The sequence below is a fragment of the Saccoglossus kowalevskii genome, chromosome 6, assembly GCF_978046115.1.
Source record: "Saccoglossus kowalevskii chromosome 6, keSacKowa6.1, whole genome shotgun sequence".
Lineage (NCBI taxonomy): Eukaryota > Metazoa > Hemichordata > Enteropneusta > Harrimaniidae > Saccoglossus > Saccoglossus kowalevskii.
Window position 1 is genome coordinate 24,919,096 of NC_140646.1, and position 26,538 is coordinate 24,945,633.

The window sequence follows — 26,538 nt, forward strand, 5'->3', positions numbered from 1 at the left end:
CGACGGACGGACGAAGACGGACATTCACTCATATGATAAGCTCCGCTCGACAAATCCCCCCTTTTCTTATAGACTTCTCAAAATTTAAATCTCTTCTGACCGCACATGTATGTGTTGCATCCGGTTAGTTATACATGTACAGTTTCCAAATAAATAGAATGCTATTTACAGGTAATGGTGATTTTGTGTGTTAAGTTCAATAATTTAAATCACTTTGTTCAAATGTCTTAATATGTAAATAAAACAAGAAAACCATCAGAGATGGTTGATTCCCAAGCTGTTCAGGAATCATTCACTAGCAGTTACAGCTTTGGGTACCTTACACTGCTATTACAGTGACCATAAGGCAGTGTATGCTATTTTTAAATCTGGTTGATTACACTGAACAAATCTGTATGTAGTTGCTCGAAATGTTTGAACTCTTTGTTCTTGCATTTAAAGTTAAACACTGAAAAGCTTTAGTGTGAATGGAGAGAATTTGTAAATTGAGAGCAACAGTTTTAAAAATAAGCGTGACAGTCAATACAGTTTGGAAAAAGTCAGCATAGAAATGCCAGACACAATTTGGTCTATAAGCATTAATATATGCAAACGTATGCAAATTAGCACACACACAATATGTTGTCAGAACCGGAACCATAAGTACACTAACCATACCAAGTTTGGAGAAGATCAACATAGAAACACCAGATACGACTTTGTCCACAAATATCAATATATGCAAATAATATTCAGATATGCAAATTAGCATACACACTATATATTGTCACCACCGGATCAATAATTACATTAATCATGCTAAGTTTGAAGAATATCAGCCATGCCAGAGATATTACTTCATCCATAAGCATTACAATTTACAAATATGCAAATTAGCACACACACTATATGTTGTCAGCACCGGACCCAGAAGTACACTAATATCATACCCAGTTTGGAGAAGATTGGCATAGAAATGACAGAGATATGACTGTTCGTACACTTGTAACCACTATGCTGGACCATACATTGTGAAAAGGGATTGTCAATGGAGTTCCAACCAATCATGCAGATAAATCAGTAACGGAAACACAGACGTGCAGATTTGCCGGTTAGAACCTTCGATAAAAGCGGTCAGGTCGATCATGAAATGTACATGATTGTTTAGACAAAACTCAATCAGATCAAAGGCCGGGCCTTTGGAGTTTAGATACATGTTTCGCGGGCAGTTGGGAGATACCACTTTTATGACAGGCATGGAGATGCGCAACATGTGATTGTTGTTTAACTTAAATACAACATTTTCTGTTTTGTATACTATGCTGTTGTAAATATGTGTTACATAATAGCGTACAGTAGTGTACGCCTGTGTTTCCTTTGCTGTATTGTTTCTAAATTTCTCTAAAAAATGTTTTTTAAGTTCACGCAAAAACACTACTTCAAAATAGTATAAATTATAAAAATATGATCATACAAAATCTTGGATAAAAGAATAAAGTGTGTACAGTTTGTGTTTTTTCCCAAATTAAATTTATCATATAAAATTTACAAACAGGTTCTCATTCTTTTTAAAACAGAATAAAATAATAAATTCATAGTAAACATATTTTTTCTTTAGATCTTGACCAAATGCAGACAGAAACTGTTACATCAACAACACAAAACATATGGTAATGTAAAATTGTTCAGTATATACTTTTATGGGGTATAAATTAAATAATTTTGAATAAGGTCACAGTGACCTTTAAATTATGATAAGACTTGTTTGTAACTCAAAGTTTGTAACTCAAACATACTTGCCCTCCTTTGGGTAGGGGTATTTCAGTGTATCAATTTATCTCGACAAGTTAATAATGCGTATCATTGTACATTCGATCAATTGGAGGCACACATGGAATGACTTGATGGGGCTTGCGTTGCCAGTCTGCTTCTAATTTTCGTGTTCGGAGCTGTACGACGCACAGGCATATTTAAAAAATCAGATTTCTCAAAACACATTACCAAAATTACGAAAACACTGGAGACAGCACCATGCAGATTGTCTATCAGGACACGGATGTTTTTTACCTCCATGATCAGAATAAGTGGCGACCGACTAAACTGCAACGAGCTGTTTGTCGGCCTGAGTCACTCACTTCACTGAACGTACCCAATATTTTCGAATAGTACGGGCATATTTTAGAAGCAACATGAACAATTTATATGCTAGCTATGATTGCTGATTACATTGTATCTCCCAATTCATATCACCCGGACTGCAGCTCACACCATCACATCACTGCACTAGTAAACGAGCACTCTGTCTCTGGCACTGGTGGAACCAGCGTCAGCGACAACTGTCCACGAAGCGATTACAATCATGAAACACCCACCTCCCATTATTTAGTATTTGTACATGTTTGTTAACAAATTGAATAACTACCCACCTTTTAGTCGCAGTGATGTAAAATAGCAATCTATGTGGAAGATTCGCGGGACGGTTCAACAGCAACAGAACGGCCATTGATTTCCGGTAGACAAATTTAAAGTTTTCCCATGATGCCATTTTCATACTCCTCAGGCTAGTAGTCAATTATCGACGGGTTTTTTCGCACGTTTGAAGAAGTAGAACGGGGTTTCCGACGAAAAAGAGTTATTAATAATAAATAGAGTCTCGCAAAAATAAGGAAACGCCAACAGTATCTGTTGATAATATAAAGTTAAACAACTTCCTGCTAAAATATGAATGTAAGAGTCATAAATTAGTGAGTAATTAAGATATAAAAAATATACAGGGGAGACTTTTGAACGTAAGGGTCCTTTGAACTCCTAACAGACGTCATCAATTTCGTACTCGTACGCGACAAAAAATCATTTTCGTGTACATTAATTCGGGCTGTAAAAAAAATCGGTTGATCTATCTTTGACGAGTTTTTTGTAGTAATGTAAATGGTGATATGTACTTTCACGGTCAGTCTGGCGTGAATTGAAATCCCCAATATTGACGATTTAAATTGAATATATCCACGTATTTTCAAAAACGTTCACGGCCAGCCCGACGAATTGGACAGGCTACAAGGAGTCTATATATTTATGCAGAAGAAGCCATTTTCGACAGTGAAATTATAAAACTGGTCTCCCCAGAAGTATCTAATTCACACTACACACGTAAAGTGAATAGATTGATATGCTACACTTTGAATTGCTATATTTCATCGATTCACCGGTAAATTATGAATAAAACATTGATTAAAGTTGTACACAATATAGCTAGACGCTATTCAGAGCAAAATACACCAGTGACTGATGCGGTCGATGTTTTCCTGTAATATATATAACAACATACATTCACGTATTTCCAAACACGTTCACGGCCTGCCCAACGTATATGTTAAAATCATCAGTATTGAGGATTTAAACCATCAGTTGATATATTATAGGCCTTCAATGAGTACAACTATTTTACACAAAATTCGTAATGAAAATAAGACTACGCCCCATCTAAAATTGAAAAAAAAAAGTCTCTGAATATTTGTTACGCAATGCGTGAATCAATACACGTGTGTGTTTGTGATGATCTTTAGAAATATGTCGTCATTGGTTACATACAATTTGAATACTGAAATGACAGATTGACAATTATACTGGTGAACAGTGAGCCTTTGTTTACTTGTCTCTTATTACCCTCCAAGCCAGCAGCTCCCCCAAAAACAACCGTTGACATGTCTTACATGTACAACCTAAATATCTGTATCAGGTGGCGAATATATTTATGATTGTCTAGAAGTAAAACCAAAATAAGTAAAAAAGATTGATTACCAAAAAAAAGTGAAATATATGCTAGTATACTGCAAGACATGCTGGGAAATGATATGGTCTCTGCTGTAACTCATTTTCGGTACATCTTTTTTCCCAAAACATAATCTTCTGCATCTAGCACCTAAACTAAATGCACAAATAACGACACAAAATGAATATATTTTTTTAATAGGTGTATTTCAGGGCAAGAAGAGTACAACTGTATATTATATTATACTATGTTTACAGTCAATTGAAGGCATTTGAACGAATTTGATTTTGTGTTAATGATCTTGAAATTGGCACAAAATAAGGGAATTCATTTCTTGCTAAATTGTCATGATTTCAAAGACTGGGTCTGAATGTATAACATAACTTGGAAATGTTATCAATCTGAATATCTTTTATTGAAAACGTGTATTCAAAATTGATTCCTATGTATGAATGTGGTTGAATGAGGCAGTTTCATAGCAACACTGATAAGTGTTATTGTGCATGATACTGCAATCTTGATATCACACCTATGGAGTAATTATTTTGATAAAATATTTAAAATGAAGTTTCCAATGGAGTGCTAAACAGTTGATCATGTGACATAATCAGTCCTCTTTAAATACATATTACCTAATTGTAAATTATTATCAATATCAACATGTTTTCTAATAAGTGTTTTAAAAATTGTGAAGTTGGTTTTAAGGGTTAATTTATTGGCATTGTACCAATTAATCACCTCATTAAATTCCCCTTGGAAACGATCGTGTGAATGGCCAATAATATGAGTCAAAAACATATTTGTCGCGTAAAATCGTAAAATCGTATTCAAGTTCTCGAACACTATATGAACACAAAGGTGTATCAAATTCCTTGGACAATTTATGAAAAGAAAGACGTTTGACTTGAACACTCGAAAACATAATATTAATATGTCTATAAGGTCTTGCGATGATTGGTCGGGAAGCACTAGGTGTGCTTCAATCCATCTTGTGTATAATAATAATAATAATAATAATAATAATAATATTGCATCGCTGCATTATATACGGTTCATTCATAATGTGTGTGTACTTTCCCTTACGTAAGATAAGATAAAAATAGAAAAATAATACTGAACTCGGTGTTCTAGTTACATCCGATTCAATCTGATTAAAATCTGATGTAGTGTACGGGCTTTAATTATTTTGGCTATAAACTTATTTTAATTTAATTTTTATTACTTTTGTTATTACTTTTATTTTATTTTATTTTATTTTATTTTATTTTATTTTATTTTATTTTATTTTATTTTATTTTATTTTATTTTATTTTATTTTATTTTATTTTATTTTATTTTATTTTATTTTATTTTATTTTATTTTATTTTATTATTTTACTTTGATTTGGATTTTGTGATTTTTTTAATTCCGCCCTACCTACATCTGAGCCGATGCCTATGTAACGAGATTTCAACGAGACCCACTATCGACGATTTTAGTCAACGAATCACATACCTCCTTCTATAGCGCACATGATGACGTCACCGGGCGGAGTCGGGTGGCAAACACACTCAAATAAAATAGCGGATTATACCGACGTTAGCGACCGAGAATAACACGGCTTTTCAGTAAGTGTATCATTGTCAAATGCAACGAAAGTCATTTTTATGTTAATATTGTGGCTCGAATGGTTCGACTTTAGATCGTTATTTTGCATAGTTATTCTGGGAGTGACGATTTTGTTTCCGCCGTTTCGACCGAACACCAGTGTCTTTTTCCAGTCGCCTGCCCTGGAGACGGGTGATGTTTTGTTGAAGATCGGGTATTGAAACCGTAGCTGTAAATATTCATCAAATTGTATCATCATTTTGTACATTATACAATAACTCTTTATTAAAGTAATTGAGCTGATTTGGACTGGAATAAAATATTTTTTATTGGACCACATCGCAATAGTATTGATCAGGAAATATTTTTTTGCTCCAATTTTCTGCGTCGATGCCGTGGGCCGGTGACCGTTATACAATTCAAAATCAGTTTGCATTTTTTACTATAGCCGTTTACAGTGTTCTAATCATTACGATTTACTTATTTTTTTGCTTCCATTCTAGATAATTATGCTCAGTGATGTAAAATTGAAGCGATGACTGAATGAACGAACCTTGGTTGGCGAAGATGTATCTGGAAGTGTACACATTTGTTGGAAGTGAAAAAAATATTCAATGTAATGACAAAAATTGTAAAATGCTGTGGAATTTCTTTTGCAAATAAAAATATACTAGCAATTTTCTATTAATGGTTTATTCAAGTGGGCAAAATATAATGTACAGAAAGATTGCCCGTAGAGTATCACTACACTGAAAAGTAAGCAACCGACAGCCTGTATAAAAGGGGGGCTGTGATTGGCTGTTACTTATGCGAGATTTGAACGGGACTTACTTAGGCGTCGGATCAGATGTAGGTAGGGCAGAATTAAAAAAAATCACAAAATCAAAATCAAAGTAAAATAATAAAATAAAAGGGCATTAATAACAAAAGTAATAAAAAATAAAATTAAAATAAGTTTATAGCCACAATAATTAAAGCCCGTACACTACATCAGATTTTAATCAGATTGCATCCGATTGTATTCAACTACTTCGTCTTCGTGCCCATACAGGTCATTGACCTGTTTGGACAGAATGATAGTATCATTGTGGTAATCATATACTTTTTTGCGGGTTATTAATTAGTGATAAATTACTATGATTTTAAACTTTGAACGTGTTATGGTCATGGTAGGTTATTAGCACCCATATATGTCACCATGGTATATTATTAGCATCCCTATATGTCACCATGGTATATTATTAGCACCCCTATATGTCACCATGGTATATTATTAGCACCCCTATATGTCACCATGGTATATTATTAGCACCCCTATATGTCACCATGGTATATTATTAGCACCCCTATATGTCACCATGGTATATTATTAGCATCCCTATATGTCACCATGGTATATTATTAGCACCCCTATATGTCACTATGGTATATTATTAGCATCCCTATATGTCACCATGGTATATTATTAGCACCCCTATATGTCACCATGGTATATTATTAGCACCCCTATATGTCACCATGGTATATTATTAGCACCCCTATATGTCACCATGGTATATTATTAGCACCCCTATATGTCACCATGGTATATTATTAGCACCCCTATATGTCACCATGGTATATTATTAGCACCCCTATATGTCACCATGGTATATTATTAGCACCCCTATATGTCACTATGGTATATTATTAGCACCCCTATATGTCAACATGGTATATTATTAGCACCCCTATATGTCACCATGGTATATTATTAGCACCCCTATATGTCACCATGGTATATTATTAGCACCCCTATATGTCACTATGGTATATTATTAGCACCCATATATGTCACTATGGTACATTATTAGCACCCCTATATGTCACCATGGTATATTATTGGCACCCCTATATGTCACTATGGTATATTATTAGCACCCTATATGTCACTATGGTATATTATTGGCACCCCTATATGTCACTATGGTATATTATTGCACCCATATATGTCACTATGGTATATTATTAGCACCCCTATATGTCACCATGGTATATTATTAGCACCCTATATGTCACCATGGTATATTATTAGCACCCCTATATGTCACTATGGTATATTATTGGCACCCATATATGTCACTATGGTATATTATTGCACCCCTATATGTCACCATGGTATATTATTGGCACCCCTATATGTCACTATGGTATATTATTAGCACCCCTATATGTCACTATGGTATATTATTGGCACCCCTATATGTCACTATGGTATATTATTGCACCCATATATGTCACTATGGTATATTATTAGCACCCCTATATGTCACCATGGTATATTATTAGCACCCCTATATGTCACCATGGTATATTATTAGCACCCCTATATGTCACTATGGTATATTATTGCACCCCTTTATGTCACTATGGTATATTATTAGCACCCCTATATGTCACTATGGTATATTATTAGCACCCCTATATGTCACTATGGTATATTATTAGCACCCCTATATGTCACTATGGTATATTATTAGCACCCCTATATGTCACTTTGGTATATTATTAGCATCCCTATATGTCACCATGGTATATTATTAGCACCCCTATATGTCACCATGGTATATTATTAGCACCCCTATATGTCACCATGGTATATTATTAGCACCCCTATATGTCACCATGGTATATTATTAGCACCCCTATATGTCACCATGGTATATTATTAGCACCCCTATATGTCACCATGGTATATTATTAGCACCCCTATATGTCACCATGGTATATTATTAGCACCCCTATATGTCACTATGGTATATTATTAGCACCCCTATATGTCAACATGGTATATTATTAGCACCCCTATATGTCACCATGGTATATTATTAGCACCCCTATATGTCACCATGGTATATTATTAGCACCCCTATATGTCACTATGGTATATTATTAGCACCCATATATGTCACTATGGTACATTATTAGCACCCCTACATGTCACCATGGTATATTATTGGCACCCCTATATGTCACTATGGTATATTATTAGCACCCTATATGTCACTATGGTATATTATTGGCACCCCTATATGTCACTATGGTATATTATTGCACCCATATATGTCACTATGGTATATTATTAGCACCCCTATATGTCACCATGGTATATTATTAGCACCCTATATGTCACCATGGTATATTATTAGCACCCCTATATGTCACTATGGTATATTATTGGCACCCATATATGTCACTATGGTATATTATTGCACCCCTATATGTCACCATGGTATATTATTGGCACCCCTATATGTCACTATGGTATATTATTAGCACCCCTATATGTCACTATGGTATATTATTGGCACCCCTATATGTCACTATGGTATATTATTGCACCCATATATGTCACTATGGTATATTATTAGCACCCCTATATGTCACCATGGTATATTATTAGCACCCCTATATGTCACCATGGTATATTATTAGCACCCCTATATGTCACTATGGTATATTATTGGCACCCATATATGTCACTATGGTATATTATTGCACCCATGTATGTCACTATGGTATATTATTAGCACCCCTATATGTCACTATGGTATATTATTAGCACCCCTATATGTCACTTTGGTATATTATTGCACCCCTATATGTCACTATGGTATATTACTAGCACCCCTATATGTCACTATGGTATATTATTAGCACCCCTATATGTCACCATGGTATATTATTAACACCCGTAAATGTCATCATAGTATATTATTACCACCCACGTATGTCACCATGGTATAATATTAGCACCCCTATATGTCACTATGGTATATTATTAGCACCCCTATATGTCACTATGGTTTATTATTGCACCCCTATATGTCACTATGGTATATTACTAGCACCCCTTTATGTCACCGTGGTATATTATTAGCACCCCTATAAGTCACCATGGTATATTATTGCACCCCTATACGTCACATGTTATAATATTAGCACCCCTTTATGTCACCATTGTATAATATTAGCACCCCTATATGTCACCATTGTATAATATTAGCACCCCTATATGTCACTATGGTATATTGTTAACACCTCTATATGTCACCATGTTATAATATTAGCACCCTTATACGTCACATGTTATAATATTAGCACCCCTATACTTCACCATTGTATAATATTAACACCCGTAAATGTCATCATAGTATATTATTACTACCCACGATGGTATATTATTGCACCCCTTTATGTCACTATGGTATATTATTAGCACCCCTATATGTCACTATGGTATATTATTAGCACCCCTATATGTCACCATGTTATATTATTAGCACCCCTATATGTCACCATGTTATATTATTAGCACCCCTATATGTCACCATGTTATATTATTAGCACCCCTATATGTCACCATGTTATATTATTAGCACCCCTATATGTCACCATGTTATAATATTAGCAATCTGAGTTACTGTGGCATATCACTCGGATTTCTATAAGTCATCCAAGATTACTGCTGTAAATAGTCATTCGAAATTTGACAAGCATAATAAGGCCTACGTCCGGTATATTATATATCTTGAGCCCCAAATTGCTGCTCGTAGCTATATTTTATTCCCATTACTGAAGAGTACAAAATTTACTCAAATTGCAGACACGTCATATATATATTATAAAGAAACAGTAAAACGGTTGTATATGGCTGAGACACTACACACGAGACTTTAAAATGCATTGTGGGTAATTTCAAAATGATGTATATTTGATTTTGTTGGACAATTTTGGAGTTTATTGTTAATCGTTATGGTAAAGGTTGTCGGTGATAATGGTTGGTAATATTCTACACCTGAAGAAAGCAATATTAACTGATCGATGCTAATAGCATAATATATATATAGGTAGGAAGATTCTCAAATATTCACAAACTTTCTATCTGTTTCAAAAATGCCTACGAACAGAGTAGAAAACATACACGCCGTGTCCAGACGACAAAGTGGAGTGTCTATACAAAGCTCTGATGCGCTGTTCTCAGACAAACAACGATTCGACGAGGTGCTTCGCAATTCGGGTTCATCTCGGGTGTTTCAAATGGTTAAAATGATGGCTATCATACTGGTGCCGATTATCACGCTGATCGTGCAGTCAGGCTTGTCAGGAAAGGAAACCTTGGAGGACAGAGATGCGGCTGCCTTGTTGTACAAATCTGTTGATATTGACTTAATCATTAGTGCAGCAGTCATTAACCTGCAGAAGGAACGAGGGATCACCGCAATGTACTTGAGTTCAAATAGAAGTAATTTAAACGCGCGTCATAGCCTTCATTCCTTGTATCCTGATACCGATGCCAAGTTGTTGGCTATGTTCACCTTGGAGTCGGGAAGCATGTGCGATGTCATTACCGCAGTCACAGGCTGTCGGGAGTTAAGCGACTTTATCAACGAACATAGACTAAAAGTGCTTCAATCATCAGTGCATCTTTCTATTGAAGATAATATTATATTTTATACGAGCATTAACGAAGCTTTAATGCAAAAAAACACAAACGCGTTGATTAAAGCCAAAGTCGGTTGGCTTTGGTCGTCCTTGGTTGCCAAATCGTCTTTATTAAGTGCAACAGACGTGATCGGTATCGAGAGAGCACTGGGAGCAACATATTATGCAAGTTGTTCGCCACTATCAACGTCCTCGTTGCGTTGGATGATGCAAGTACACTCCCAGGGACTGGCGCTAATGAGGGAAGCCTTCAGGTATTCGCCTACATTGGCAGACACGTTATATATACGCATGGAAGAGCACTATCCTCTGAACGTGTCACTGTCCATGATGACAAGCGAGGTTTTTCAAAACAGTTACCATTGTCAGGAATACGGCGCTGTCATGTCTGCGACAATGGCGGACTATTGGTTTGGTAATATGACAGAATACATTGATATATTGGCAGGAGTGAGAGTACAGATATCCGCTGACATTATCAGGGAAGCGGAATTCATCATTGAAAGCGCCAGGACAAAACTGATTACGCACATTACTCTGATGGTCTGCATCACAATACTTTGCATTTCCTTGGGTTTTTGGTACGCATATAGTATATATCGGCTTCTTTCCTCACTAACAATGTACGGTAGTAAGATAACTAGCCAAACTCGACAACTATCCATGGAGAAAAAAAAGACAGACAGGCTGCTTTATCAGATGTTACCGAGGTCAGTGGCAGATCAACTTAAATCTAACAAATCAGTCAAGACAGAGTATTACGAGAACGTTACCATATATTTTAGCGATATCGTTGGGTTTACAGCAATGGCCGCAAAGAGCACTCCGATGGATGTAGTCCAATTTCTAAACGCTTTGTATAGGTAATACAACTTACGTTTATGATATTTGTTGGCACACATATACAGAACATACAGTTTTTAAAATGTTTTGTGTGTAATGTATTCTATTGCTGGAACAATATAATAATATAATCTTTAGGAAATGAACTGTCCATGCACCAAGGATTGCGACATTCACACAATTAATGGCCACACATACGAGTACAAACAAATAAATTTCCCAAATTACATGAATAAATATATAAATAAAAATATAAATCAAGGAATCACCAAAAATAAAAACACATAATTTAAATTTCACGAAAAAGATAACTATGTACTTTCTTTCAATGATTCGCATAAGTATGTAAACAGTTAAGCTTCCAACGGTCCAATTCAAGATTGTAAAAAATAAATTCACCTTTTCAATTTCAAATATATATATTGTCGATGTGAAACATGGAACAACCAATTGGTTACATCCATCCTTGTACCTGGACTTTGCACTGAAACATTTAATCAACTTCAAAGCATTGGCAACAGTATATTTATGCGTCTGAAACCAAACCTATGAAACAAAATGTTTATTTTACGTCATCATTGTTTTCCATTATTGTGCCGTTTTTGATCATATTTAGATAATTATTTCAATATTATAACATTATATTATTCGGTAATTCGTATATTCTTTCACCAATATTTATTTATATTATTGTTTCATTATTTAAAATTTATTGCGTGTGTGTTTGCATTTAGCATTTTTTCATATTTATTTGTTATTTTTAATATATTTTTTATCTTTAGGACAATATCATATCATTCTTTCAGTAGTAGTTAATTATTGAACCGCTTTATTGACTTATTTCACATGCATAAGTCATTTTTTGGTAATTATTTGGTCACATGGTCAAATAATGACTTAATAATGGTGAAAGATTATAATAATAACCAAATGATAATATAATATTGTAAAAATGAAATAAATATGATCGACGAAAGACATTATTATGAAAAAACTGTAATAATATAATATTGACATACTAGTAAGCTGATATTGCTATAATTGATAATTTGGAAGTTTTGCACTAATTAATTGACTAATCACGCAATTGTTCCCATTGTTGGTATTAGATACGGTATCGATTTTGGTCTGAATAATTTGGAATTATTTGCGCACTTAAATATGTTTTTCCTATCGCATAAATGATAAGATCGCGGCAATGTTATAATATACCCCGAATATGACCATTAACAAACAGTGTGTGCTTACAGCGCGCTGGTCACATGATGTAGAAATAACCTTCAAGTGTTTTTTTACAAAATCGTTACTGAAAAGAAGAATACGAAATGCTCCTGTTGTTAGCAACGTACTTAGCTTGTTAACAAATAATAAGAAAATCTTTCCAACTGAGAGTTATACTGTCCTTTAACGAATATGTTTTATAGTTCTGTGGTGTTAGTTTTCACATATCATGAACAATACAATTAATTTATACTGGTGTTACTAAGGAAAGGATTCATCAATGGTATATTAAGTCTGTAAAATGACAGAAATGGATTACGTGGAGAGACCGTTAACCGTACTGGTTGACCAGGTCACATGGACAGTCATAACCCTAACCCTTCCCGAGGACGGCGTAAGATATCTGGTTAGCTTTAATACATCATGCAACGTTACTGTTGTCATTGATGTATAGTCTATGTCCGGTGAGTTGTGTGCGGTAAAGCTGCTTCGAGATACAGTTATTGTTTCTTGCGTGTAACATAGTTTATATGTTAGCGTCGTAAGCTGTAATAAATTGTTTTTATTTTCGTAATAATGTAATTTAAATAAATAAAAAACGTAAATTCGTAGACATGGGCAAGGTGTAAAATGTAATCAGCTATTTTATTCGTCCGTTATTTGTACAATGATATTATTTTTTTGTAAGCGTATAAAGAATTTTCCGAATAAAATGTTGCAATTCGTACGCAATTTCCAATTTTGATTCTTAAACACAAATTATCAAAAATATTATAAAAATGTAAAATGTAATTAGGAATTTGCTATATCTGTAAAGTGTAAAAAACTATTTTGTACTGTAAATGAAACTTTCATTTTATTTTCTGTAAAAACGTAAAATGCCGTTTTTATTTCCTGTAACCTGTACCAGCTATCACCCCCTTGACCCCCCCCCCCCAATAGAGTAGAACACATTACATTTTATCGGAACAGTCGCACTGAGTCGCATACCGAACAAGACGCGGCGCGCCGACCACCTCCCTTTAATATGCGCTCATTAATGTAGTTCACATAGTCGCCATACATATACACCATACCCGAAAACCTTCGTTCTTTTCAAGGATATTAAATACATCTGACAATAAGTTCACGATATCACTCTCTGCACGGGGTGTCCTAGAATTTCAAAATAAGATTTTGCACTTTAATTCTTCCATGCGCAAGACAAATTTATATATCTGTTATGCGTTATATTTATACAATATACATGTATTAATATCATTGTCTCAAGACAAGACACCACTCCGTTTTTCTTTCATTTTTATTTACATATATGTTTTTAACACGGATATGTTCATGTATTCCAATATGTTCCAACCCTCATCGGAATGACCTTTTACGAATTAGAAATCCATTTCAATTTGACATAAAAACAGTATGTATTTCGAGACCACACGCTGACTCTTCAAAGGACAGGACGTTTGAACGCCTCATCGCTTTGCCACAATTTCCGTGTCTGTCGATATCTATGTATATTCATCTCAGATTACAGACTACAATTTATATGGCCATGGCTCTAATATATTAACCAGTGTTCGCACTGGCATTGAATGTACCGGCAGTTAATTTTTTGAGAAGCACATCTATCAATCAGACGTTACGTTCTAGTCTCATAGACACAGTATTTTGATTCAGAAGTAGCAGAACAGGGGCGGATACAGGATTTTTTATGGGGGGTCCAAACTTTAAAATCGACAGACTAAGTTAATGATTTTTTTATATTATACAAAAACAAATTGAATAATTTTTTCAACGGGGGGGGGGGGCCAATCTGATTAAAATCTGATGTAGTGTACGGGCTTTAATTATTGTGGCTATAAACTTATTTTAATTTTATTTTTTATTACTTTTGTTATTAATGCCCTTTTATTTTATTATTTTACTTTGATTTTGATTTTGTGATTTTTTTTAATTCTGCCCTACCTACATCTGATCCGACGCCTAAGTAAGTCCCGTTCAAATCTCGCATAAGTAACAGCCAATCACAGCCCCCCTTTTATACAGGCTGTCGGTTGCTTACTTTTCAGTGTAGTGATACTCTACGGGCAATCTTTCTGTACATTATATTTTGCCCACTTGAATAAACCATTAATAGAAAATTGCTAGTATATTTTTATTTGCAAAAGAAATTCCACAGCATTTTACAATTTTTGTCATTACATTGAATATTTTTTTCACTTCCAACAAATGTGTACACTTCCAGATACATCTTCGCCAACCAAGGTTCGTTCATTCAGTCATCGCTTCAATTTTACATCACTGAGCATAATTATCTAGAATGGAAGCAAAAAAATAAGTAAATCGTAATGATTAGAACACTGTAAACGGCTATAGTAAAAAATGCAAACTGATTTTGAATTGTATAACGGTCACCGGCCCACGGCATCGACGCAGAAAATTGGAGCAAAAAAATATTTCCTGATCAATACTATTGCGATGTGGTCCAATAAAAAATATTTTATTCCAGTCCAAATCAGCTCAATTACTTTAATAAAGAGTTATTGTATAATGTACAAAATGATGATACAATTTGATGAATATTTACAGCTACGGTTTCAATACCCGATCTTCAACAAAACATCACCCGTCTCCAGGGCAGGCGACTGGAAAAAGACACTGGTGTTCGGTCGAAACGGCGGAAACAAAATCGTCACTCCCAGAATAACTATGCAAAATAACGATCTAAAGTCGAACCATTCGAGCCACAATATTAACATAAAAATGACTTTCGTTGCATTTGACAATGATACACTTACTGAAAAGCCGTGTTATTCTCGGTCGCTAACGTCGGTATAATCCGCTATTTTATTTGAGTGTGTTTGCCACCCGACTCCGCCCGGTGACGTCATCATGTGCGCTATAGAAGGAGGTATGTGATTCGTTGACTAAAATCGTCGATAGTGGGTCTCGTTGAAATCTCGTTACATAGGCATCGGCTCAGATGTAGGTAGGGCGGAATTAAAAAAATCACAAAATCCAAATCAAAGTAAAATAATAAAATAAAATAAAATAAAATAAAATAAAATAAAATAAAATAAAATAAAATAAAATAAAATAAAATAAAATAAAATAAAATAAAATAAAATAAAATAAAATAAAATAAAATAAAATAAAATAAAATAAAATAAAATAAAATAAAAGTAATAACAAAAGTAATAAAAATTAAATTAAAATAAGTTTATAGCCAAAATAATTAAAGCCCGTACACTACATCAGATTTTAATCAGATTGGGGGGGGGCGGACCCCAAGACCACCCTAGATCCGCCACTGCAGAACTGTCACTTTACACAAGACACCACTGATTATATCTGAATATATCGCACTGATTAATCACGACCAAGTCATACATGTACTAGGTCAACTATTTGATCATGCTGCATCGGAAATGAAGTCAACTATTAGATCTCCTATCCGGAACCAATCACAACCAGCGAGGTGATATACATATCGCACACGGCTAAACTAGAAAAATATATCGTATTATCGTGCCTGTTTTTGTTCATATTATTATATCTTGTTAAATCTAAGTTGTAGTCCTCAAATCTAAAAGCTGCATGTTTGTTACTTACGGTTGATACGATAGGAAATCACTTTGGTGTCTAGGAACTACAGACTTACATCAAACTTGGCAAAATATGGTAATTGTAATCTCTAAAAGCCTAGCGATATTTTTTTCAATTTTCTAGTGTGACTATTGTAGTTCAAGGAGTTCACGTAACAATATTGTATATTTTAGAGATATTTCAGGTATATCTCATTAGGAATCGATACAGACCAATGGTTGATTCCATTATTTTCTAGTTCAATGATTTAAACATGTAAAATAAAATATCAACTTATCAGTACCCTCGGTAAAACTGGAAAAATACAGCGCTATCTATATATACACTAGAACCTATATGCTAGCAAAATTTGCCCGATCTTAATTCAAAATGACGTATAATTATGATTTAGACACGATGATGAACATTGAATGTGTGAATATACATGATTGCCGACAAATTGCTAGCAGTAAAAGACCAAATTGGATTCAATATAATATCATGATGGTGCAATCAGTATCATCTAGCCACGACTGTATAAGGAAATATAAGTTCGATTTCGCACATTGATATTTATGGGCGGGATATTTCTGTGAATGCACGAACTTAGCTCATAGACTATTTATTAAATTGCGTAATAAGTCTAGAGCCATTAAAGTACATCGATCTAATCCCAAACTAGCGAACGATTTACAAATTATCACAATACTATGATATGTGTAAGGTGATTGGTCGATGGGGATTAAAACATTTTTGGGAGCACTTTAATCCTTAATCTACAAAAAAAACGTGATATAAATACACCATTTTATCACATGCATAACGTGCGTTTCTCAACAGAGTGAATAATCATGGCAAACCGTTCTGGATCTTTCTTAAAACCTAAACATATTGTTCTTGTTTCAAGGGCAAATTAACTCATATTGTACACGTGAAATGATAACGAGTAGAATTGGCAAAATATAAATCTCCGGACAAAAACTTCCAAGTTTGGAAATCAAGGAAAAATTAAAACTACATGTAATAATTGCGCACACTCGACTGATCGTAGGGGGAAGAATACACTGAATGGAAGCATAAATTCTACATAGGCCCATGATGAAACCTAATTGAAGTAATTGGTGGTGACTCACTACAAACCTCAGATTTCACTGTTAGTCTGAGCACTAACACATCCAATCAAATTCTGTTGTTGTTTTTTTGTACATTGTTATATCAATATCACCATTGATCACCAAACAATTACATAGGGACATCAAACCGCCAAAAGATATGTGGAATATTTGGCGCATATATTCTTGGCCCGTTCATGGTGTGCAGTTTGGCTACAAAACATCGTAACTAGTATGAGGAGGTAATTCTTCTCTCTGGGTTCTCCACACGTGTCAGGGGTAAATCTCGTCTCGTCTCTCTATATCGCGTCCCCTTGAGGTACGGGATCGGGAAAGTCACTTAAACTTTACAGTCAAATAAGACGCATACACCGAAATACGTTTCAACTCTCGCCTTAGTCGGTCTATAAGACACAGTGCCCTGGGGAAAAGTCCCCAAGACTATCGCAAGGTTGACCCAAGACTGCCTCTAGACTGCGTCAAGACTCGCCCCAAGACTCTCCAGGACTGCGTCTGTCCCGGTGTACTCGCCAAGACCAACTAAAACAACTTTATTCACCTTCATAACCTTAACCAATTACAAAGCAGTATAAAGACTATATGGCGTAACCTTCAATTATACAGCCAATCATACTAAGTAATAAACACGTCATATCTTTTGATTAATCGTTCACTACATTAACAACTGCAAATACCAACTGTCAGAAATAGTAGTCCGAATAGCGACGGTTATCTCGTAATTAGTTCCAAATCACTGAGCCAATTCCCATGCAGGACCTCGCATAGGCCTAAACGATGACAGACATAACACAGCCATTCACTCGTAATCAGCTAATTAATTTGATTAACAGATACGCAAAAACAATTTCATCATACTAGCACATTTCCCAAAGCACCTCACCATGATTCCAGTTGCCATATTGCCCTGAATATACCCTCGGCCCACCTTTAAATTTGACAGCCCAATTCAGTGAGGAGTGGCGTCAACTTATTAATATCCGCTCTTGACTAGTGAAAGTTTAAATAACACAAACAACTAAACGCAACCAAGCAGATTACAAGAAGCTGTAACATCAGCGGTGAAATGGAGGTGGACCCTAAGACACATAGATCCAATAATTGGCGTCAGAATTGTTTAAAAAGAAAAAAAAACACTCACTGCTTTGCGGATATCAAGAGTCGTACATGGACATACACAAATATAAATAAATAAATAAATAAATAAATAAATAAATAAATAAATAAATAAATAAATAAATAAATAGACAGACAGACAGACAGACAGACAGACAGACAGACAGACAGACAGACAGACAGACAGACAGACAGACAGACAGACAGACAGACAGACAGACAGACAAACAAACAAACAAACAAACAAACAAACAAACAAACAAATAAATAAATAAATAAATAAATACAAAGAATAATGAAGAAAAAACTTGTTACATGTTATTTTTCATTACGCATTATCGCCGGATTTCTGCTGGTCTCTTACAGTACCTTTGACGAGTGCATTGACCGATACGATGTTTACAAAGTAGAAACCATAGGCGATGCTTACATGGTTGTGTCTGGCTTACCAGGACGCACTGACCTGCATGCATGGGAGATTGCGAGTATGTCTCTGGACCTATTAGAAGAAGCTAAACATTTCATAGTTCCACATCTACCTAACGAAAAGTTGAGCCTTCGTATCGGCATTCATACGGGTAAGTTTGTAACACCCCGGTCAAGGATAGCAACTGTGACGTCCAATATTGTTGTCACGATTGTAGCATTTATAGCATTTTTAATAGTGATGTTGCAAAAACAGGATGTATTATTCATTTTTAAACGACGTCTACAGTAATATAAACGATTTACAAATATGTTTAGCGAATTGGCATTTTCAATGCTAATTTGGCTACTACTAATAAAACAAGATAGAAAAGAAACTAAACTAATATTCGTATGTCTTCATGATGATACGGATATGTCGTTATCTTCTAACTACTAGTATCTCTTTTAAAGGTCCTTGTGTGGCGGGCGTGGTTGGGCTCAAAATGCCTCGTTTTTGTTTGTTCGGGGACACGGTTAACACGGCTGCTCGGATGGAATCAACAGGACAAGGTACAACGAGTGCAATTTTGTGAGCTTATTCATTTACCGTACTCGACCGCGTTAGCGCCCAGGGGCCTCAACTTAGAAAATCGCGATTTTTTTAGGGGTGGGCGCTTACCCGAGCCATCCCCTCGAAAAAAGTACAAATGAGATATATATATGTATACGTGTTCAACGTACGTATTGTGTGATGTTCAATGGTCCAGTGTACAGTCAGTTTATCGACACACTGTATATAGGTTAGATTTACCTCAAATAATTCATTAACTGTAAAGAAATGAAGGGTGCGAGACCATTCCATACAACACTGTCAACTCATATCTAGTAAAGGCTCTATTGAAATAAACTTCTTTTGCAAATCAATTTATTCGGTCGCTTACATGGCGGATCAATTTTATTTCACCGGATCTATTGATTCAATGTGATTGAAAACATACGAGGACTTCAGTTTTTCCATATTTGCCAATAACTGACGTCACGGACAGAACACTAGAATTAAGGTAGCTTATTAACAACTTAACATGCACATATTTACTTGCATTTTGTAAGACCGTTGTCAGTTCTAATAAATTGTCATGATGAGGTCACACATTATGTTGACAGAGAAAACATCAAAATGTTATGTGATGTTCTTATCATATAATATATGCATATATGGTCAATTACAAGATCCATGTTCTTAGTTACATGAATAGCAACGGCGCTCTTAATCCGTGAAGGTTTATACAGTGTAGAGAGAACTTTAGCGAACATTCCCATTTACGTGCTCTAATATTGATTGCTTTCAAATTTATGGCACTTATAGTTGTATCTCTATATTTTTCAGCTCTCAGGATTCATATAAGTGAAAGCACTAAAGAAGCATTATGCAGATATCCATTGTTTGTCATAGAACAACGCGGAACTATCGATATTAAGGTGAAGAATGTAGCTATATGTTTAGCATATATTGAATGTGTGACACTATACTATCGAATTTCTGGAAATTACGATTTTACGGTAAATGTAATTTAATGTAAATGTGATAGTATTAGGTCTTCAACTTAACAATTATATTTTGTATATTTAAAATTCTCGTCAATAATATTCAACTTTGACCAATGTGTGACTTGCACTGTGTATAACATCTCTATTTTTTGTGTTTTATCCACAGGGCAAAGGTTTCATGCAGACATACTGGCTTAAGAACAAAATAGAACCCGAAGATCATCATGTTGAGTGGGCAGACTAGTTATAAAAGAGCTCCTCAATGAAAAGCTTATTATATACAGTCATTCACATCGTGCAATATGCAGAGAAATTTTGTATTGGCAAACAACAACTCAGGTCATATATTCAATTTCTACCTCATTTAAAAAGTATACATCAAAGTCAAGATCAAAGTCTCTCGATTCAATAATTTCTTCAATAAACATTACCTGAATATTATTGATTCTCATTACCATTATCAAGTGTTTTGCTTGAATTACAGAAAATCAGCGTTTGTTTAAACCATGGTTATTCAGTGACGTCATATTGTTTCCACTATGTCATAAATAAAGCATAGAAATAGTCTCACGGTAAAGATGGTCCTAAGGACACACAATTAAATCAACACGTCAAATTATTTAAAACATAGTATATATATATATACAACTCGCGTTTTAAATTCAATAACCTAATGCACCTTATAGTGTATACCGACGTATTTTGATGCGGATGATAATTTTCATACAAGATTAAAATCACAATAGTTGAATGACACATTTTCATTATTTTATTAATAATATCAAAGCTGTAAAAGCCATTTAACCAGCGATTTCAGAAAATTATGATTATCTATGCGGAAAATGCAACATGTTGTACAAGACCGGCAAACTGTTGCTGCCAGCTAGATAAATTAAAAGAGAATAACACGATACAGGTTCATTTTGTTGACATGAATTTCTGTCGTTGTTTGAGACAAGTTGAGTTGGTAGACCGATTGTTTTAGATATTCATGATACCAGAGTAGACACGTGTACATGCAGTCTCGTAATACATATGTAAATAATATAAATGTGCGATACATAAGTAACAATATTCTAATGCCAAACATCTACTTAGGTTTTATAGACTAAGTACTGAATGAACTTTTCAACTATGTCTATAAAACGCATTGTGACATATTTTGCACAGTCATCAAGTAACCCACATTGTTGAGTAAATATCAACTGAAAATGATATATGTATGTGACATATATATTGTATAAACATATTATTAGTCATGGTCAAAACTTAGTTTAATAGATTGGATGAAAGGGGACAATGTATTTTTTGATTATCATATCTCACTGTTATTACGCATAGTGTGATTGACATGACATTGAATAAAAATGGATATTACATGGTATATTGCCCGCTAAATGGATATTACATGGAATATAACATGGATGACGTCACTGAAACTATTGCCCAACGATAATGGGCCTAACAATTTGTCGAAAGCTTTCAGGGTTGCTTTCGGGGTTTTTGAGCAACTTTACTCTTCCGAAATAGACAGCTAACGTGCCAGAATGGATATTAGGTAAAATACTCCGTTTTTGATGTTAAATGTATTCTTTATCATCATTATTAAATGTATTCTGTATTATCAACACGGAAAGTGACTTGCAACGTATTATATAGATCTAGTTCGAGTTGACGCCTAGCGTCCTGTTACCAATGTTACGCTGTTGATGGGGGACAGCCGATCTTTGATAAATTTTGTTTCTAAGTCGTATAATCTAGAGTCGTTTCAGGCTAATATTGCTAAAAATGATTTTACTATATTACATTGTAACATTAGGTCTATAGGCGCTCATTTTGATGAGTTCTTATCTTTTTTGACGTCGCTTGAATTTTGTTTTCCTATAGTATGTTTATCTGAAACTTGGTTGTCAGAAAGTTCGCCTGTGTCTGTTTTCCAAATTCCTTCCTATAATTTTCTATTTCAAAACCGCCGTGAAAGTAAAGGTGGTGGAGTCGGCATTTATATTCACGAAAATATACCATTTACTACCATTAAATCCAATGATCTGGATATTAATCATTGTGAATCTATTTTCATTGAAATTTGTCTGCACGGTAAGAAATATGTAGTTGGATCAATTTACCGTAAGCCAGGTACTTCACTTAACGAGTTTTTAAATAATTTTGAAAAAAGTCTCAGTTTGTTGTCCCAACAAAATAAGAAGTGTCTCTTTTTTATGATTTAAATATAGATTATTCAGTTAAACAATCTGAGTATGAAACCTTGCTTAACTCGTATAATTTTGCTCAATGTATTTTATTACCTACTAGGGTAACTGAGACATCAAATTCTATTATTGATCATTTCATTACAAATATTAGTGATCTATTTTTCGAGACAGGTACAATTGAATCTGACCTTAGTGATCATTTTCCCATTATTGCTCGCATTAAGGACCTTTCACACAATTTCAAAAAACTGTCTACTTCGAGATTTTTAGACTTTTCAACTTACAGTGGACAATCTTTCAGTGATGAAATGAGCTCTGTAGATTGGTCTCCAGTTTATGATGACACAGACCCTAACACTTCGTTTATAAAATTTATGAATATTTTTAGCAGTATTTGTCTTAGGCATGTACCAATTAAGGAAAAAATGTCACACGGAAAACCGTTGGGTAAGCCATGGTTGTCTAGTGGTATTCTGAAATTGGTAAAAACAAAACATAAACTTTATTCAAAAATGTGCAAATTTCCAGGAAAAGAATATTTTAAAAGCAAATATAAACATTATCGCAATATGCTAACTACTGTCATCAGAAAGGCTAAAAAAATGTATTACTACAAGCGTTTTTTAGAAAACATGGGAAACATCGGCAAAACGTGGCAAATTATTAATGAAGTTGTGAACACAAATTGTAACATTCTCAAAACCCCCCGGAAATTGAAAAGTCAATTAGAAGGAAATATTGGAAATTACGCAACTACAGACAAAGAAATAGCTAATGAATTTAATACTTTTTTTCACAAAAATAGGGCCTAAACTTGCAGCACAAATACAATCAAATGTAGACTTTGCCTCATTTCTTCCAATTCCAACTGGTAATTCCTTTTATTTTCATCCTGTCGGCGAGCTTGACATTTTGAGTGAAATTCACAAATTAAATTTAAAGAAATCATGTGGCTATGATAATGTTCACCCAAGACTTGTACATTTGTCGGCCACTTACCCATATCATAAATAACTCCTTTAAGCAGGGAATATTCCCGAATTTTCTTAAAATTGCTAGAGTAACTCCTGTGTATAAAAAAGGCTCAACAGAAGATTTAGACAACTACAGACCAATTTCGATACTTGTGTTCCCCAAGGCTCAATTTTAGGCCCTTTACTGTTTTTGTTGTACATTAACGACATTTGTAATTCTACTGACGTCTTTAGCTTTAAACTATTTGCTGATACATACAAGCTGATGATACAAGCATGTTCCGCTTCTTTAATTCTCGTCAAATTAATTTGACTGACATTCAAAGTGAATTTAATAAAGTTATATTATGGTGTAAGTCAAACAAACTTACCATTAATGCAGATAAAACTAGTTTCTCCATTTTCAAAACAAATAGGAGAGAAGTAAAAATCACAAACAGTTTAAAAATTAATTCTATTTCTTTGAGTCAGGTCGAGTCTTTTAGTTATTTGGGCGTTCTTCTTGATTCTAGTCTCTCCTGGAAATTTCATGTTCAGAAATTAATTAAAACGATAACTCCCATTGTGGGTATTATTTCAAAATTGAGACACTGCGTTCCTAAATCAATCTTAGTAATGATTTATAACTCACTTGTCATATTGCATAGAAATTTGGGGCCATACTTACGAAACAACCCTTAAGCCACTATTTATTCTACAAAAACGATTTGTGAGGCTAATTAATTGGTCGAACTTTTATGATCGTTCCAAACCACTCTTTAAAAACATAGGTATATTAAATATATATGATCTTTGTAAATTACAAACAGGAATGTTAATTTTTGATCTGAAAAATAAAAATCATTTTGACCCAATTCAGCACTCTCACATTACAAGATCTGTAGAAAACGCAATTTTTTTTGTAGAAAGGAAACGTTTAACTCAAAGTCAACACAGTGTAATTTATAGTAGTACCTTATTCTGGAACTCATTGCCAGTGTCATTAAAAAATATCACCTCGCGATACACATTTAAACAAGGTCTTAAACAGTATCTCTGTAATAAATAACCCAGTATTGACTTATTTAACAATTGTCACTCTCTTGACTTTTATGACATATTTTTGATCAGTTTTACGTATTCTTATATACATTACCTTTGAATATTTGTAAGAATATTTCTGATAATTTGACTAGTTTATAATTAGGGTAGGGACACGATGTTTTACTAGCTCTTTTTGAGCTATTTATCATGTTCCACACCATAATGACAAAGCATTATGTATTTAGCAAGTACCCAATTGTATTTACTTTATGGTGAAATAAAATATACAAAAATACAAATACAAATTTATATGAAACAAATATGAAACGTCGCATCTGGGGTCGTTGTGGCGCGTTCGACGCTGTGGCTGAGTGACTTGTTGTGAATAGAATGTGTGGCACGTTCGTGAGAAAGTCATTACAGTCACTTCCACGGATCTCTGACATTTTTATCTGGCGAGTGGTGAAATAACTTGCCTTTGAAAATTTCTCAATTCATTTCAATAATTTTTATATTCGATAAATTGAGTGATTCACACAAATGAAACACAGTTACTAAAATAGAGTAACCGTGGCTGAAGTAGCATTTACTGTGTATTTAGCTTTTTTTCAGTAAAGAATGTATGTACAATGTATATATGCTATTTGATAATATGTCACTTGTTATGGTGCAGGAAATAAAATATTGCACACTTCTAATATAAGTGTTGTTATTTTGTGGGAGAGCGGGTGTGAGTGATCTATGGTAGCTGTGATTGTCATGGTGGATGTCTGTTCGATGTGATAAAATAAATAACACATGGTGATTCGGGCAATGTCACGATTTGTTGCCTGCCCTCGAGTTGTTGATCATGCATCATCTATATTATGGTTAGACCACCATCCCTATGGCAGGCAACAAATCGTGATATTTCCCTCACAAACATGTGTTATTATTTAACTAATCCGTACAATTATTGGGATACCATAACTTTTTTTATTTGCGTTTCGTCATGGTGCCATTTGATCAGCAACATATCAAGAATTGGCAGAGGAATATATTCCAGGTGTCACGTGTAGAGCAGGATGAACTCACCCTATTGAAACACCTGACATCACTTCATTATACTATGGGTTTCATACATAGTTCTATCAATTTACTATATAATTGTAGTGAAAGGATGTTTAGTTTTTTTCTCATGGGCATGTTAATTTCATTTGTGTCTGGTAAATTAGGATACCGTTTAGGTATGGTGTTATTTCTAATAATTCACAACATGTTAATTTCACTCCTTCATTAAATTTATTGTAATTTAGGCTAGTGGTTGTTTTAGATAATTCCACAGCTTAAAAGAATGAAAACGCAATAACAAAATGAACGCAAGGCAATGCGAACACATCGGGAGAGAGAATAACAAAGTGTTGTTACACAGTGTACAGTTAAATGGAGAGGTGACTGTAACATAGATTTAGAAATAGATTCCCCGAGGGATTTAATTACAAATAAGAATACTGGACCATTGTGTTGAGAGGCAGATTGTGGTAGATCTTTGAATAAAATCTCACTGCTTTGAGCGCTCACATTTACATCCCTTTCCTTGACGAGTTCAATTTCCTATGCATGATTTGATTTTAACATTGGCAATACTTTATGAATGTGAACACAACAAGAAAAACTAAAA

General features: G+C 34.3%; 1 protein-coding gene and 2 long non-coding RNA genes across 3 annotated transcripts; 2 read left to right on the forward strand and 1 right to left on the reverse strand.

Annotated features, from left to right (window-relative positions):
* Positions 1 to 5,131: 5,131 nt before the first annotated feature.
* Positions 5,132 to 5,965, forward strand: LOC144343154 (uncharacterized). The gene is made up of 2 exons (XR_013418896.1): positions 5,132 to 5,356; positions 5,840 to 5,965. It is a non-coding gene; the product is annotated as an uncharacterized LOC144343154 (long non-coding RNA).
* Positions 5,966 to 10,271: 4,306 nt separating this feature from the next.
* On the forward strand, positions 10,272 to 20,912 carry LOC100375301 (uncharacterized). Its single transcript, XM_085500634.1, has 5 exons — positions 10,272 to 11,683; positions 19,079 to 19,290; positions 19,592 to 19,690; positions 20,508 to 20,680; positions 20,835 to 20,912. Exons 1-5 carry the CDS (start codon positions 10,272 to 10,274, stop codon positions 20,910 to 20,912), a joined length of 1,974 nt encoding a protein of 657 aa, XP_085356760.1.
* LOC146742177 (uncharacterized) lies at positions 15,071 to 15,904 on the reverse strand. The gene is made up of 2 exons (XR_014929820.1): positions 15,680 to 15,904; positions 15,071 to 15,196 (listed from the first exon to the last, which is right to left on the reverse strand). It is a non-coding gene; the product is annotated as an uncharacterized LOC146742177 (long non-coding RNA).
* Positions 20,913 to 26,538: the final 5,626 nt, after the last annotated feature.